The sequence below is a fragment of the Rhinatrema bivittatum genome, chromosome 3, assembly GCF_901001135.1.
Source record: "Rhinatrema bivittatum chromosome 3, aRhiBiv1.1, whole genome shotgun sequence".
In the NCBI taxonomy this organism is placed as follows: domain Eukaryota; kingdom Metazoa; phylum Chordata; class Amphibia; order Gymnophiona; family Rhinatrematidae; genus Rhinatrema; species Rhinatrema bivittatum.
Window position 1 is genome coordinate 291,459,101 of NC_042617.1, and position 17,334 is coordinate 291,476,434.

At 43.0% G+C, this 17,334-nt stretch overlaps 1 protein-coding gene across 1 annotated transcript in view; it reads right to left on the minus strand.

Annotated features, from left to right (window-relative positions):
• The window catches only part of TFCP2 (transcription factor CP2), a 114,574-nt gene that overhangs the window by 24,373 nt on the left and 72,867 nt on the right, over positions 1–17,334 (minus strand). The window contains exons 7-11 of the mRNA XM_029594951.1: positions 10,849–10,959; positions 10,069–10,157; positions 4,457–4,532; positions 4,261–4,354; positions 3,580–3,670 (exon numbers count right to left, since the gene is read on the minus strand). Coding sequence (XP_029450811.1) covers positions 3,580–3,670; positions 4,261–4,354; positions 4,457–4,532; positions 10,069–10,157; positions 10,849–10,959 — 461 coding nt within the window. The remainder of the gene's footprint in view (positions 1–3,579; positions 3,671–4,260; positions 4,355–4,456; positions 4,533–10,068; positions 10,158–10,848; positions 10,960–17,334) is intronic.

Sequence of the window (17,334 nt, forward strand, 5' to 3'; positions counted from 1 at the left end):
CAGTCTAACTGCAGGTGGACTGTTCCACTTAGGACCACGGGGGAATCCTTCCCCACAGCACATTCTCAAATTAGAAAAAGGTCCAATTTATTTCAAAGCACTTACAAATATCAAATTCGCAAATGCTGTCTAATAAATTAAACAGGTGTTGCTACTGGTTTTCCTATGGTTTAAAACGTCATTATGTGCAGGGCTGGCTCGCCTTGGCCACAGGTTCAAATCTCAGCTCCTGCACTTATGATGTTCCATAATGTGTGAACAACATATACCACATACCTGTATATATGTATCATTCAAAATTTATTTATACCAAAAGTTATTTTTTAAAAGCTTAACATACATATATGCCAAAATACAATATTTAAAACATACACATTTATAAAAAAAAAATCACTCACCCCCATATTCATACAATACAGTACAATGTATATATCTTTCTTGTCTAAACAATGTGTACTAATCTTATCAAGACAATTTTAAATTATTCTTAAAAACTCCTTATGATCTCATCATTATTCTCAACAATTTCTCCACAACAAGATGGTACAACCCTTATGTTCTTTTTTCTTCTCCCAAAAAAGTCCTTATATTCTTTTTCTTCTGAATGTGGGGTGTGAGTGATTTTTGATAAATGTGTATGTGATTTAAATATTGTATTTTGGCATATATGTATGTTAAGCTTTTAAAAAATAACTTTTGGTATAAATAAATTTTGAATGATACATATATACAGGTATGTGGTATATGTTGTTCATGGTTGACCCTGAGATGTATGTGTGTACTTGACCTTTGTGGGTTCCATAGTGTGTGACATCTTGGCAGCAACACCTGTTAACATGTGTACAAATCAATTCAACTGAAATGGCCTGGGAGGACCAACATAGGAACGTGTAGCACAGGTTAGTGGGGAAAAAAAGTGGGTAGACATCAGTGCTGGTTGGTGGGATTGGAATGTGGATTTTAATCTTCCGGATATTGATTGGGACATCCTAACTGCAGTACCTTCTAGAAGCAGGGAGAGCCTGGATTCTCTGCAAGCAGAACTGTTCTGTCAATTGGTAACAGAACACACAAAGGAGGGGGCGATACTGGACCTTATGCTTACTGACGGGGACAATATCTCTGATGTTGTAGTGGATGATCATCTGGGAACCAGAGACCACCATCTAGAGAGTTAGGACACAAGAGATGAAGGTTCATTCTAAGGCAAGGGTCCCAGAGTTCAGGACAACTAACTTTCTCAAAATGGGGGGAGTACCTCAAGGATGCATTAGCTGAATGGGAAAATCTAGGGGAAGAAAAAAAGGGCACTGGGCAAAACTAAAAGGAGATATCATAAGGGCAACTAATCTTTTTGTTAGGAATGTAAATAAAGGGAAGAGGCAAAAGAGACAGTTACGGTTTTCTAAAGAAGTAGCCGAAAAGGTAAGCGAGAAAAGGTGAGCATTCATAAACTACAAGAGATCACAGAAAGAGTAAGACAGGTAACAATATCTGGAAAAATTAAGAGAAGCTGGGAAAGTAATCAGGAATGTGAAAATTCAAATAGAAGAAAAATAGCAAATATGGTAAAACAGGGGGACTAGACTTGTTTTAGATATGCTAGTGATAGAAGGAAATGCAAAAGTGGCATTGTGAGGCTCAAAGGGGAAAGGGAGGAATATATAGAGGCTGAGGAGGAAAAAGCAAAATTGCTTAATAAATATTTTTGTTAGGTGTTCACTGTGGAAGGGTCTAGAGCAGGACCACATAAAACAAACACAATTAAGATTAGTGTGGTAAACCACAATCAATTTTCAGAACAGTGTGTTTGTGAGCAGCTAACTAAACTTAAAGTAGATAAGGCAATGGGGCCGGATGGGATACATCCAAGGGTCCTAAGGGAACTTAGAGATGTCCTGCAGCTCCGCTGGATGACATTTTCAATGCTTTCTTAGAGTCTGAAGTAGTTCCGGAGGACTGGAAAAGGGCAGATGTTTCTATTCATGAAAGTGGAAGTAAGGAGAAGGTTGGGAACTACAGGCCGGTTAGTCTGACCTCTGTGGTGAACAAACTAATAGAATCGCTGCAAAAGAAGAGGATAGTGCAATTTCTGGAATCCAATGGATTGTAAGATCTGAAGCAGCATGGTTTTACTAGAGGTAAATCTTATCAGATTAATATGATCAATTTCTTTGATTGGGTGACCAGAGAGTTGGATCAAGGGAGAGCACTGGATGTAGTCTATTTGGATTTCAGCATGGCCTTTGACATGGTTCCGCACAGAAGACTTATAAATTGTGCACCCTTGGTATGGATCCTGAAGTTACTGGGTTAGAAACTGGTTGAGCAGGAGGCAACAAAGGGTAGTGGTAAATTGAGTTTTTTTTCTGAGGAGGGGGTTGTTACTAGCAGTGCCTGGGAGATTGGTCCTTAGACTTTATTTTTCAGCATTTTTGTGAGCAACCTAATGGAATGGTTGTCAGGAAAGACTTGCCTTTTTGCTGATGATACTAAAATCTGTAACAGGATGGAAAGCCAGGAAGGAATGTAAAACATGAGGAGGGGTCTAGTGAAGCTTGAGGAATGGTCTAAGGTCTGGCAGCTAAGATTTAATGCTAAAAAAAAAATGTAGAGTAATGTGTTTAGGATGCAAAAACCCAAGGGAAAGGTACAGTATTGGAGGTGAAATATTTCTAAGTACAAAGGAAGAGTGGGATCTGGGGGTAATTACATCTGATGATCTTAAGAAGGCCAAACAGGTGGATAAAGCAATTGCAAAAGCCAGAAAGATGTTTGGCTGCATAGGGAGAGGAATGGTCAGAAGAAAAATGGAGGTGATATTGTCCCTGCATAGGTCCCTGGTGAGGCCTCACTTGGAATACTGTGTACAATTCTGGAGACAGCACCTTCAAAAGGATATAAACAGGATGGAGTCAGTCCAGAGGGTGGCTACTAAAATGGTCAGTGGTCTTTGTTCTGAAGCATATGGGATAGACTTAAAGATCTAAACATGTGTGTCCTAGAGGATAGGGGAGATAGAGGAGATATGATAAGAGACATTGCACTCTCTCAAAGGTTTCCATGCACAGGTGGTAAATCTTTTTTCAATGGAAAGGAGGCTCCAGAGTGAGGGGTCATGAGATAAGGGTGAATCAGGGTAGACTCAGGAGTAAACTTAGGAAATATTTCTTTACAGAGAGGGTGGTAGATGCTTGGAACAGCTTCCCAGTGGGGATGGAGGAGACAAAAACAGAATCTGAATTCAAGAAAGCATGGGATAAATACAGAGGACCTTTAAGGAAGTGATGAGAATTATAATGCTAAATTACTTGGACAGATAGGGAGACTGGATGGGCCATATGGTCTGCTTCTGCTGTCATGTTTCTACGATACTGGCAGTACCAGTGCTGGGTACAGGTTTTGATCCAAGTTAGAGAGAATGGGAAGGAAGAGGGACAGAGAAGCCCCCTACCTCTGGGTCGCATCCATGTTAAGGTCCATCACAAAAGCTCTCAGCGGGGCTAGACATGCATGAAGACCCTCTGCTATACATGTATTCTCCCATCCCCCCCCCCCCAATACCACAAAGTCCCGCACCTCCCCTTTAACGCATTGAAGAGTCGGATTCCGTCAGCGGGGCCGCAGATCTGGATGACATCCTCGCGCGTTAACTTTAATAAATCTGCCCCTGTGCATTAAGGAAGACAAACGACACATTACTTGTGTAGGCAAACAGTTCAAGAAGCAACAAGGATAATTTGTAGCGACCAAAAATCAAATCAAAATTTGCAGAAAACGTGTAAATTGAAAGTAGGCTTGCACAAAATAAAAAAAAAAAAAAGTGCTCCAGGAAAGACTGGTTGCATCCCTTTTGCTTTGCTTGTTTAAATTATTCTTTCCATCCCAGAGATTTTCCCCATTCTTAGTTCCACTCCCGTCCTTTTCAGAGACAGGCCGGGGGCAGACTCCCTTCCCAACCCCAGCACCCATGCATCTTGAGTCTGGCCAGATGTTATCACCATTGTGCAATGACTGGGGGGATGCCACTCGCCCTAGGGGCTTCCCCAGGGACCAGACCTGAGCCAGGACTCAAACCCACGCGACAGTGCCCAGCATTATCCTGTTGCCAAAACTGCACCATATCCATTCAGTCATGTCCTGCGCCCTCTACCTCAACCCTCCCCATACCAAGGGTGCCCCATACAGTCATTCACTCCTTGCCAAAAAGAGATAAAATGAACATCAATCAGACTTATTCTGTGAGCTTCCACCACCGACCTGAGAAGTTTGTGAAAAGGCGGGAGAAGGCGGCAAATCGATTTCGGTGTAACCACTGCTGAGCTTCCTGAGGTGTTGCCGTGGGCAAAAGGTTCTGCGAGGGAGACAGAAAACATTCCCCCCTGCCAGAGTAAATTATTCCCGTGCACCAAACGCTTTCAAATCGTTTTCAGAGTCAAGATGTGCAGATACGCACCTGTATGGGAGTCAAGGCAGGGTTCACGTCTAGGATGGGAGCTGGGGGCTCGGGCTGGTGGTTCGGAGAACCGTTTCTAAACACCGAAAATAAAATAAAAACGTATAAAAACAAACTGTCCCAGTGTGCTGTACAAATTCTAGCATCTTACAATTCAGTCCCTTACAGCAAGGTGGTTTGTTTTTAAACTGATCCAGCAGTTTCTCCCTGCTCTTTTGAGCTTCCAGCTCAACTGAGACTAGGGTGGAGACCTTGGCACTACGAGCCTTCATCCCCTTCAACTTCCTTAGCTCAGTCATTGCCGAGTCAGTACTTGGCAGGAGTGCCATGCACCAGAACTCCTTCCGGAACATGGCTAATGTGGAGCCCACATCTGACCCTCCCGCCAGGTGTCACAGTTATGGTATTATCTGGGACTCCCTCCTCCCCAGGGGCTGGCTGACAGTGCCGCTCGTGCCATATTCCCCAGCCCTGGAAATCACACCCAGGTCCTCTGCCCGTCACCAGGCTGATCCACAAAGTTATTCTTTTAAGACGTCTTTCTTTTGTCATGTTTAGCAACCTAATTAAAAAAAAAAAACTCAGCCACTGCACAGTTAAACTGGATTAGGAAGGTCAGCCTGGTCCTTTCTTGATATCTTTCAGCATTTGTCTATCGTAATAACGTATAAGACTGTGGGTTTTTTTTTTTTTTTTTTTTTTAATGTTGATCTAAATTATGTATGTACTTGATTGGAACCCACCCCGAACTTTGGAGAGTGCAGGTAATAAATATTTTAAATAAATAAAAGAAATAAATGGTGACCATGCTGTTGCCCCTGAAAGGCGTGGCCTGTCCTGGGTCTGAATTATCACTCCATAGTCCAGGCACAAACTATTTAGATTCAGGTATGGGGCCAGGAAATAGTTTTCCACAGAAAGAATAGCGAGAGCCTGGAATGCCCTTCTGGAATAGATGGAGGAAGCAAAAATGGTAGCGGACTTCAAACACAGAGGGATCCCTTTTTTTGCACAAAGTGTAGGGATAGAGACAGCATGAATTAGTGAGTTCAGAGGTCATGGGGGTAGTCAAAGGGTAACCTGAACTAAGAAGTGGTGATGACGCTAACGTCGGTAGCATGACTGCAATGGACTTACTAGAAGACATTGGGGTAACCTTTATGGAGCGGCATTTACAGCCCTAACAGCCTGTGTTTCCGAGAAGGCATTGGCGTCATTTGCACGGAGCGCCTACGGTTAACACACACGCCCACTTCAGGGAGCACGGGGAGAGGCCGGATGCTTCGGACATTAGCTTCATAATTGTCGCTGGCTGTGCGGATTATGAGAAAACTTGGTAGCAAGACATGGAAGGAGAACTGGATGCTGATTTTGGAGTTGGTCTTGTAGGAATCGCAGTGGAAGGCGACAAGGTCGGAAATGGCCTCCACTTGTGGAGTGATGGGAGGCCAGAGCTTTATCAGATTCTGGGCACGCTTGGCACCAACATGGCGGCAAGTGGTAGGAAAGGTAAAAGGCACGGAGGGATGGGGAGAATTGGTACAGCATGGGAACTTGTATGCTTCACCTATGCAAACTGGAAGAATTGCAACTGGACAAACAGGATGGGCCAGTTTACTCTTTTTCTATCGTCGTTTACTTTGTCACTAAGTTTTAACAACACTTTCAGTGCACTGTGCCCGACAATAACACGCTATGACTCCACAAAGAAATCAAAAGGAACCATGGAAGTCCAGAACTGTTCTGGTTAGGGAATCGAGGGAGCCACAGTCTGAACATCCAGAATTATTGTGCCATATTCCGGCTCAGCAGTAATCCCCACCCACCGGGCAAGACAGGAATTAGCAGTCAGGGTCCCGTCTGAAGAAAGCAGATACTCTGAACCCAGCAGAGCATTAACTATTGCATAGGCAGATAGCTGCTACTGTAAGCTAATATTTGTTTCAGACAGTTTTCAGGAGTTTCTTTTAAAAGAAGAGGGGGTGAGACACTGTTTGAGCAGCTAAGGCAATGAAACAGGAGGCTTCCTATGAAATCAATGCCCAGGGCCGGTGCTAGCATTTTTGATGCCCTGTGCGAGGAATTACATGTGCTGCCCACCTCTTTGTTTTGTTTTTTTAAACACAGAATACCCCACCCTTGATAAAGTGTTCAAAATTTGTTTTACGTTATCAAGTTTCAAAGTTCCACGTATGTTTTCTGTGAGCCTTCACAGCTTCGTTATTTCCTTGACTCACACCCCAATCCGACATAGCCAGTGCAGATTGGCAATGTGTAGGCTAGTCATTCAGCTGCCTGATATTACCTTTTGACCTTTGTCAAAAGGTAAGGACTGGAAGAGTAAACTACTGGTTAGAGCAGTGGCCTTCGAACCAGGGAGACCAGGGTTCAAATCCCCACACTGCTCCCTCCATTGCCTCAGGTACAGACTTAAATTGTGAGCCCTCTGGGCACAGGGAAATAACTACAGTACCTGAACATAATCTGCTCTGAAGTGCCAAAATGCAGAATATAAAAAAAAAAACAAAACATACATAAACTGCAACAAGCCAAACTATATACAATGCAGCAATGGAGAAACAAACACCACCAGTCCTCACAAATCAATCATCTAACAATAAAATCAAGGAATATAAATCAATCATATTAGTAAAACCATACTTGGAAATATTCTTTTTCTAATGATCAAGGAATAGAATAACATCCAGTAATTAAGAGCTCATACAAAATTTTAAAAATTTCCCAAACAATAAATTATTTCAAAATGGCAGACAGACATCCAATAAGTAAAACTAATAAGGATGGAAAATTCACCGCTCTCCATACCCGAAAACATTTTATTTCCAGTCATCCTGAATAAGGCAAGGATTAGTGAGGCAGCACAAATTGTCTTCACATACACACCCACCCCTAGGCAGGCTCCCAGTCTCTCACACACACACACACACACACACACACACCCCACACCCCAATAAGATTCTCATTCATACACACCACACCACAGCAAGGCTCTCATTCGTTCATTCCCACTCACACAAACACCCACCCAACACCAGGAGCCATTCTGCTGCTGCTCCTCATGTGCCGGCCCGTGTGCGCGAGCCTAGCACTTCCTCGATGCTGATCTTTTGTGCATCGCGAGATCAGCACAGAAAACGTGCTAGCTGCATGTGTTCTGGACAGCGAACACCGGCACCGAGAAGGAGCAGGAGAACGGGCTCCTTTTTTCGGCTGCCGGTGGAATGGGGTGCACCGGTGGCCTCTTCCCCTCTTGAGGATCTGCCCCTAGCAAATACCATAATCTTACCTTTGCCCCACAGTCAGTTGAATGCAATGTCTGAACCGCCGATACAGGCTGTGGCATTTATTTAAAACCATCTGTATCCCGCCTCGTCCACCATTTGAGGCGGGTAACAGATACTCTGCCCCGAAATAACTCAACCTGTGAAAATCCTGAGGCAGGATGTGCAGGGTGAAGATTACGAAGCCGGGGATTGGCCAGTGCCAACTAAAGGCAGAATTTCCCCTAGGAAAAGCAAGATCAAGTTTCCTCCTAGCCAGATGCGTGGGCTCGAGTGGCAGTTGGGCCTCCTACCACACGGAAGCCAGCGGGCCTCATCAAGATTCACAGAGAAAGTTTGGAGGAGCTTTGTCTGGTTCGGTGCCCCTCTGCAATACAGGGCAGAGAAGTTTTTAAACCAAGACTAAAGGTCACTAGGAAAGTAGTGAACCACTTGGAATTTGCTGTCATGGGCCAGGTTGGACATGAAACGCTTATCAAGTTGAAGGAGTGGTCTAGGGCATTGTGGGGTGAGTCCAAGAGGGAATGGCACAAGTTGCTATTTTATAAGAGACTTGCACGCATACAATTGTTAACTTATTCGTGCATTTTTATGACTATTTATTTTGAGTGAATTAATATCCGACTCATCTATTTTCTCCTATTGGTTGGGTGGGAGGTTTGGGTGAATTGGGTGAAGTTTAGGGGGGGGGGGGGGGGAAAGGACTAGGAGGGTCTCAATGACCTGGAGAAGGTTTAGGTCAACAGGTAGATGTATCAGCAAGTTTTTCACATGTAAAATATAAGTACGGATGTTTAAATAATAGGTAGGAAAAGCGCGCGTGCTCAAGGCATTGAAGTACATGCTTGTTCATGCATAACCACACATATGCGTATTTTAACCTGCACGTATCTGATATGTGGTTCTAAAATACCATAGTAGATCTCTGGGCAGCCACGTACATTCATACATGCGGCCGCACAGAGTTGCTTTAAAGTTATCCTCATTTTGTATTTCTTTACAATTTGAGCTCAAGATGACCCATAGAACAGAACACAACTCTCTCCAAGTGCAGTCTCACCAACGACCTCTTTGGTGGCATAATCACTTCTTTTCTATCAGTTCTGCCTTTGCACAGGCACACTAGCATCCTTCTGAATCGAGCCACTGCCTTGTAACACTAGTTTGCTACCTTGAAATCATTGGATGTAATCAGCGCTAGGTCTCTTTCCTATTCTGTAGATGTCAGTATAGTGTTTACTGCAGGATACACAGAGTCACATTTTTTGCAATACCTGCATCCCAAACCACAAGTGAGGTAATTCATCATTGATAAATACAAAAATCATTGGGGGGTGGGGGGAGGGAAAGAGACGGAAACAGAATTCAAGAAACCCTAGCATAAGCAGAGAGAATACTTGATCATGAAGAAGTCAAGGAAAAGGCAAAAGATCAACTGGGGTCCCTAGCACTGCAGGCAGGAATGAAGATGGGCAGACTAGATGGATACTGAGGTCCTTAATCTGCAGTCAGATTTTATGTTTCCACAACCAATTGCTCAAAAGTGCACTTCTAAACTTTGAGCAGCTGTTTTGGGAGCTTCCCTTACACACACACACACACTGCCCCGCATGTGACACAAACCGCATTATGTAGCAGTTCCCAGGTCTTGTCAGCCCCGTAAGCAGCAGGCAGGAATGGAAACTAAACATGCATCTCCCACACAGCAGCACACCCACAAGACCAATGGGTTGGCTCTATATTTACATTTTTGAGCCCCGGAGCTAAATCTTCACTGCTGACCTCGGCAGCCAAGCTCTACTGTAAATACCGAAGTTCATCTCTCAAGGCCATTCTAACTTCTGAAACATGTCCAGTAATATATAAGAAAAAAAAAGGAAGTTTTTTTTGTCTTTTGGCAGATTAGAAAAGAAGGCCTTCTCAGGTACAGCATTCATTGATTTAAGGTTTATTCACCTTATATAGTTGTTGGCTGTGGGGCTCCTGAGTGGGGCACCTATGTGTTTAATATTGAGCGAGAACTTTCTGTCTGAAAGCTGGCAGTCACCTTCTGCATCTCGTTTAGGAGCACAACCATGGTTGGACACCTATCAGGAGTCCATAGTGAGCAACTATCTAACAAATAAAATGGCTCATGGGACCATAGGAGAGCAGGAAATAAAATGTTACCACAGGTTAGCAGTCACCATTAATTCACCAAGCCCAAAATGAGACCATTTTTGGCACAGAGTGAGAAACATCCTGATCGTTTGAGTTCTAGCAGGTTCAATACTGCTAGCGGGTGGACGGGTCACTCTCAGCCAAACTTACCCTTCCCCGATGGAGAAACTGCTATGTGAGCTGTTAAAGCCAGGAGAGGGTGCATTATTGACGTAAGTGATCTCTGGCCAAGGCGAGCACTAAAAAAAGGAAAACACGCTATATGATATCCAGGAAAAAAAAAAAAAAAAAAGGCACAACCTTGTCTGACCTCTGGGCAAGCTCCATAGGACCAGCAGTCAGCAAGGGGGCAGTCCTCTACTGTATACTCTGAACTCAAGGTTAATCCCCTCAATATACTGCTCAGATTAAACTGGACTGCTGGAAAGCTTGATAAAAGTCACATCATATACTGGGGTTGACCACACTTTGTTATCCCAAACTGGCTAAATATGGTCAATTTGAGTTTCTTTAAAAACCTCTACGCTCGGAAAAGAAGGTCCAAAGCGCATTTGATTGGTCGCTGCTGGCAGAGATGTCACAAACAGAATCATGTGCATATCGTTCCTACACTAGCACTTGTAGTGTTGCTCATCATTCTCTCCCAAACATGGCTGCTCTCAAGAGGCATATGGCAAACATCCGAGAGCAGCAAAAAAAAAAAAAAAAAAAAAATGGACGTAAACCCACACTGCAAACGATACAGGGTGCGCAGTGCTGCTTAGGCAAGTCTTACTGCCCAGCAGAGCAAAGGGAGGGTCAGGGTTCTTTTATTCACTGAAATTAATGCAAGGGGAGTTCTCTTAACCTGATGACCTACTTCCCTATAACCCCCCATCACCTGCCCTGCACAGCAGCAGGCAACAGCGCATTCTTGCAGATCCGCATTACCTCTGTGAGTATCGTCGTCTCGTAGGATGGCTGATATTTCTCCTTTTCCTGAGGCGTTCGCTTCTCCATTTTCTCTCTGTCCGTCTTCTGTTTCCTGTCTGCTCCCTTGGGCTGAAAATTGCCCAAAAATCAGAATTAAAAAAAAAATTACACATATGAAAAAGCACAACAAATTCTATTTACTGTTTTAAAGATGAAGGCATAAGAACATAAGAAGTGCCATGGGTCCATTGAGCCCACCATTCTGTTTCTGATGGCGGCCAATCTGCATTACCAAGGATTAATCTGGCAGATCCATTCCTTGTTGCTCATTCCCAGGGATAAGCTGTGGTTTTCCCCAAGTACACCTGGCTGCTAATTGTTTATAGGCTTTTCTTCCAGGAACTCATCCAAATCCTTTTCAAACCTGATATGCTAAATGCCTTGATCACATCCTCTGGCAACAAATTCCACAGCTTGTGTGCAGAGTAAAAAAAAAAAAAAATTGCTTCCTCCAATTTGTTTTGAATCTGCTACCAATAAGTTTCATGGCTTATCTCCTAGTTCTTGTACTGTTTAACTTTATTTAAAAAAAAAAAAAAAAAATGTATAAGCCTCTATTATGCATCCTACATTCGTGGCAGGTAACAAACATAATACACACAAAGCATTAAACAAAATCACATAAAAAAATACAAACAACTGGCTAACCTAGGACGGCTGCAATCAGAAAAGATAAAATATACATGGCTTTAAAAGAAACAGTTTATACTCTGCGACAAATCAAACCTGGTTGCTAAACTATGAGCTCTCGAATGCCAGCTTAAGTAAATAAGTTTTAAGATATTTCTTAAATTGTCTGGGGCATGCCATTAACCAAAGCTGTTTGGGGAGAGTATTCCAAAAAACAAATGGGGTAAATATAGTTGTTCCCTATTTACTGTATCTGTTCCACCCCACTCATGATTTTATAAGAACACCTCCATCATATCCCCCCCTCAGCCGTCTCTTCTCCAAGCTGAAGAGTCCTAACCTATTTAGCCTCTCCTCATAGGGGAACCGTTCCATACCCCTTTATCACTTTATTTTGCCTTTCTCTGTATCTTTTCTAGTTACACTTAATCTTTTTTGAGATGGGACAACCAGAACTGCACACAATACTCAAAAGTGTGGTCACACTATTGATCTATACAGAGGCAATATGATAGTCAATTTTATTCTCTGTTCCTTTCTATATCATTCCAGATGCTTTTTTTTTTTTTTGTTTTTTTACTGCTACTGCACGCAGGGCTGAGGATTTCAATGTATTGTCCAAAGGGACTCCAAGATCCTTTTCCTGAGCGGTGACTCCTAATACGCAATCCAGCATCGGGTACCCATAGTTAGGATTATTTTTCCCCTGTGTGCACATTACTTTGCACTTGTTCATATTAAATTTCCTCTGCCATTTAGATGCCCAATTCCCCAGTCTGGCAATGTCCTTCTGCAGTTCCTCAGTCTGCTTTTGTTTTAACTACTTTGAATAATTGTGTGTCAGCTACAAATTTCATCACTTCACTTGTTGCTCCCTTTTCCAGACCATTAATGAATAAGTTAAACAGCAGCCTCACTGTAGATCCCCGAGGAACTCCACTATTTACCTATGTGGTATTACCATTTTGTGCTTGTGTTTTCTCAGTCAGGATGAGGAAAGAAGGGTTTTTGGTTTATTTTTTTTTTTGTGCAAATGAGACGTTTGGGTATTGACCAGGTGCAGCTGTCCAGCAGCCTCCAGCTGACAAATGGGTAGATTACGGGGCACTGAAACAGAAGAAATGGAGCATGAAGCTGAGGATGTGTTTTCTCTGAGATGCCACCAAAACAAACAAGACCACCATGGTCATCATGTTGGCCAACCATCCAATGGTGTATGCTCATCAGCCAAGAGCATGTTCTTAACTTTGCAGGCCATGCTCTCTGTGCAGTAACACAACACAGAAGGAGGCAAGAAATCTGTAAGCAAGATGGACAGAAATGAGCAGAGTAGCAATGCTCACAACCTGAAGCACTGATGCTAGAAGGCCTCCCCCCTCTCTATCCCCTGCCAAAGGAAGCAGGAGAAGTGACTTCAAGGTAATCCATATGGCAAATGAGTGATGGATGCAGGATTCAAAGCTGATCATCATCATATGAACTGCCAAACTGGGTCAGACTAATGGTGCACCCTGCCTAGTATTCGTTGACAGCTGCCAGCATCAGCAAGGAGCACGCAATCTGTGATTTTAGAGATGCTGGAGGGAGAGTGGAAGGAATTAGTTAAAAACGTTTTTGAGAAATGCTTGGCCAAAACTGCTATCTTGATGTGAAACACTTTCTAGGTAGTAATGAGCAGAGAACGTGTGGATAGAAGATCATGTGACAGCTTTGCAGATTTCTATTATGGAATCAGATCGAAGATGAGCTACGGAAGCTGCTATAGCTCTAACCCGATGTGCATTTATCTTACTTTGAAGCAGTAGCCTGAATGATTATAACAAGATATGCAATCTGACATTCATGTTTTTTGGAAATGAAAACTCTTGTTTGACTGGGCTGAAGGAAATGAATAGTTGAGAAGATTTTCTGTAATATTTAGTTCTCAAAATAGAATAAAGCAACTCTTCTTTAGTACAAGGTATGAAGAGCCTTTATTGGTGTGTGTGGTCTCTGATAAAATGTTATTAGGACAATGGATTGCATCAGGTGAAACTGGGAGACCACTTTTGGTAAAAATTCAGGATGAGTTTTCTAATCTACTCCGTTGTTGAAAATGCGATTACATGGAGGGTATGAGACTAATGCTTATAAATCACTTACTCTATGGTCAGATGTTAGAGCTGTTAGAAATAACACTTTCCAATAAAGAAGCTTAGTTCTGCTGTGGGTAGAGGTTCAAAGTGCAATTTCATTAGCTGAGTGAGGACTATGTTTATTTTTCCAAGTGTAGCAGGATCTCTAATTGGAGGACAAAACTGACTTATCTGTCTTCATTTTTTCTTCCCCTACACCCTTCTTCGTTAACTCCATTCACTGTGCAAGGCGCTCTTATCTATGCCCTTCTTCTCCATTGCCAATTCTCAACTCTGTGCTTTCCACCTTGCGGCGCCGTGCGCCTACAATAGATTCCCTCTCTCACCACATGCAAACCCTATATAAAAACACCCCTTTAGGAGGCTAATTTTAAGTCCTAACCCCTTCTGTACAATAAATGCACTAACTGTTAACTCTTGCTTGTCATGTGTGTTTGTGTTGACTAGACTGTAAGCACCATGGAGCAGGGACTTCCTGTTATATGTATCTGTATAGTGCTTCATAACTCTAGTACGGGGATGGCCAACTCCAGTCCTCGATTGCCACAACAGCCCAGATTTCAGGTTATCCACAATGAATATGCATGAGATAGATTTGCATACAACGTGCATGCAGATCTCTCATATGCATATTTATTGTAGATATGCTGAAAACCTGGCCTGTTTGTGGAACTCGAGGACTGGAGTTTGCCATCCCTGGTTTAGTACCACTTTATAAGTAAGCAGTAGCATTTAGACCTTTCATGAATCTAATAACTTTATATCGCTGCGAAAGTAGAATTTGTCCTGAATTCTTGTGGCATGCTGTTATAGCAATAAGAAGGATGCTGACTGAGTTGGTTTTTATCCCCGATTCTGAAAAGCTTAAAAGGTCTTGAAGTAGCAGTGTGACAGAACACTTAAAAAGAGATCCTGATTGAAATGAAAATTTTCTAGAAGAGCATTTCCTTGGTGCTAGAATTACTTTACTCACTTCCACTGGCAAATGCACGGAACAGACTTAGCTGACTTTCAACATCCAAGCAGCCAGTGCCAAACATGGACAGCTTGGATGGAGAATATATTCATTACACTCAGCGATAGGGATATTTTCAACCTTATTGGCCTGGCACTGAAGCCACAGAAATCAAATGTGATGTGGGCAAAATGAAGTTATCAAAATCATTAGGCCCTTTTCTCTTAATTTTGAATTGTCTTGCTACGAGAGGAATCAGGGAAAATATATATAGAAGTTCTCGATTCCATGGGTTTAAAAAAAGCATCTATTGCCACACTGTTCCTTGTTGGTCTTCTGAAACAGTAGCTGGAAACTGCCATTGAATGGAGCTGCAGAAAGATTTATTTACACTGCTCCCCAAAGAGGAAACAATTTTTAGGCTAAACATTGATCCAATCACCATTCGTGTAGTTGCAATTGATGGCTTAATGTGTTGGCTATCTGGTTTTGATTTCTGAAACTGCCCATTTTCCTATCTTGCAGGCTTCCTGACAAAGATTAAAGAGAGTCCATAGCTCATTTGTTGATGGAATACATTGCTACTTGGTTGTCTATTTGAATCAACACCACTTTCCCGTTTAACCAGAGCCTGAACACTTTTTAGAGCAGTGGTTCTCAACCGGTGTGTGGTGGCACACTAGTGTGTTGCGAAGCACCGGCAGGTGTGTCGCGCACTCACTGCTCTTCCCCTCCCTTTCCCCTCAGCTAGACGAACACTGCTGCCGTTCCTGCCCGGGCACATTCAAGCCCCGAGGGGGAACGGCAGCAGTGTTGGTGAAAGCTGGCAACAGGAACGTGACCTTTTCTTCTTCCCGCCCCTGTGACCCGGAAGAGGAAGTGATGTTTACCGGGCACGCGGGAAGAAGAAAATGCCATGCAGCAGGCATCACATCCCAAGGCTCTCCCCGTACCTGCTACTCTCTGCAGTTTGCCTGTGCTGCGATCATCGCTGCACAGAGCAGTCAGCTGAGAATGTGGCCGCCGGGATTTCCTGCCGCGCGGCTGCTGGGGAAAGTCGTCCATCAGCTGCCCAGACCCGGAGCTGAAGATTGGTGCTACCTGGTCCCTTTGCCAGGGGTTGCAGAAGGAGCACGGTGCTGCTGCCACCCCCGGCTCCGACCTCCCCTTCTCTCGCCAGCAGAACACCAGCAAGAAAACAAAAAAAATAATAATCAAACTGCAAAAAAAAAGCTGGGGTGGGGAGAACAACAAAAGATAAAATTACATTCTAGGCTGACTTCTCTGTGCCGCGATAGCAGCATAAGCAATCAGCTGAGTGCTGCCTTCTTACCGCTGCGGGGTGGGGAGGTCATTCCTGCTGCAGTTTCCAGCCTGTCAGGACTCTGCTTTTAATAGCAGCATACCGGCTACCTTGAGTTGTAGCTGCCATGTGAGGTGGGGGTGGGGGTGAGTGAGTGAGACAGAGAGAGTGAGTCAGCATGTAAGTGTATGAGAGAATGTGTGTGTGTGTGTGTGTGTGTGTGTGTGTGTGTAAGTAAGAGAGAAAACGTGTGAGAGCAAGAGACTGCTCAGGAAAGTCACTAGTGTGTGAAAGAAAGAGATTGGTTAGGGACGTGACTGGTGAGAGAGAGAGAAAGAGAAATTGTTCAGGGAGGTGACTGGTGTGTGTGTGTGAGAGAGAGAGAGAGAGAGAGAGATATTGGTCAGGGAGATGGTGTGTGAGAAAGAGAAAGAGTGTGTGTGTGAAATAGACTAGTCATGGCCCCTAAGGAAGAAGAGCGTGAGGACAGAGCTTCAGCAGCCACTGCTGCTTCTAGTATGTGCTATTGGCCTACAAGGGAGAGGGTAAGTAAAGGTGTTTTTTTAAGATTATCTTTCTTGATTGACTGCCATTTTAATTATGTGATGTGTCTACTTTTAGAAATATTTTATTGGTGCTTGGAGAATTTTTAATAATTTTGAAAATTTTTAATGATTGGATGTTATTCCATTTATCAGTTGTTTTGAAACATTTATTATATTCTAGTTTAATAATTATTTTATATTTCTCGAGAAATGTATAAATAGAAATGTGGATACAAAAACTGAACTGGAAACAGCAAGAAGCAAAACTCTGTATGCAGTGCAACAATGCAAAAACAAAAACATTAGTTTTATGGTCACTTTATTCTGTATTTGGTGAGGGTCTGTGTTTTGCGTGTATGACCCAGCTAAGGGTGTTCTGCGAGCTTGTAGTTTCTTGGTAGGGATCTATAGCAGCTTGACTTGTTCTGTTTTCCTAATAGGAGGTGTATTGGTGTTTAGGGCCTGGTGTAATTTTCGCAGTGCTGCCTTTTCATAGGTAGGGTTGTTACTGTTTGAGTTCCATAATGCAGGTGTAACTTTGTGCACATTAGTTTGTGTACATTATTTCAGATCCTGGAAGTCTGTTAGGTGCTATATTTCTGTTTTGCATAGATTGCAGAGTGGCTTTTTTGAGTTTCCATTCCAGTTTCTGTTTCCATATTTGTAATTTGTGGTCTTTCTGTACTTGGTAAAGGTCGATACTGTGTGTGACAGAGGTGAAGTATTTTACTAGCATGTAGGCATTTGTATCAATATTATTTGTTGTGTTTTCTCAATAGAACATGCATTGGTGATAAAATTACTGTTTTTTCATAAGGAGGGCTATTGCACCTGGTAGGAGAGAGTGTTTATGTTGCTGTTGTTGAGATGTCACCA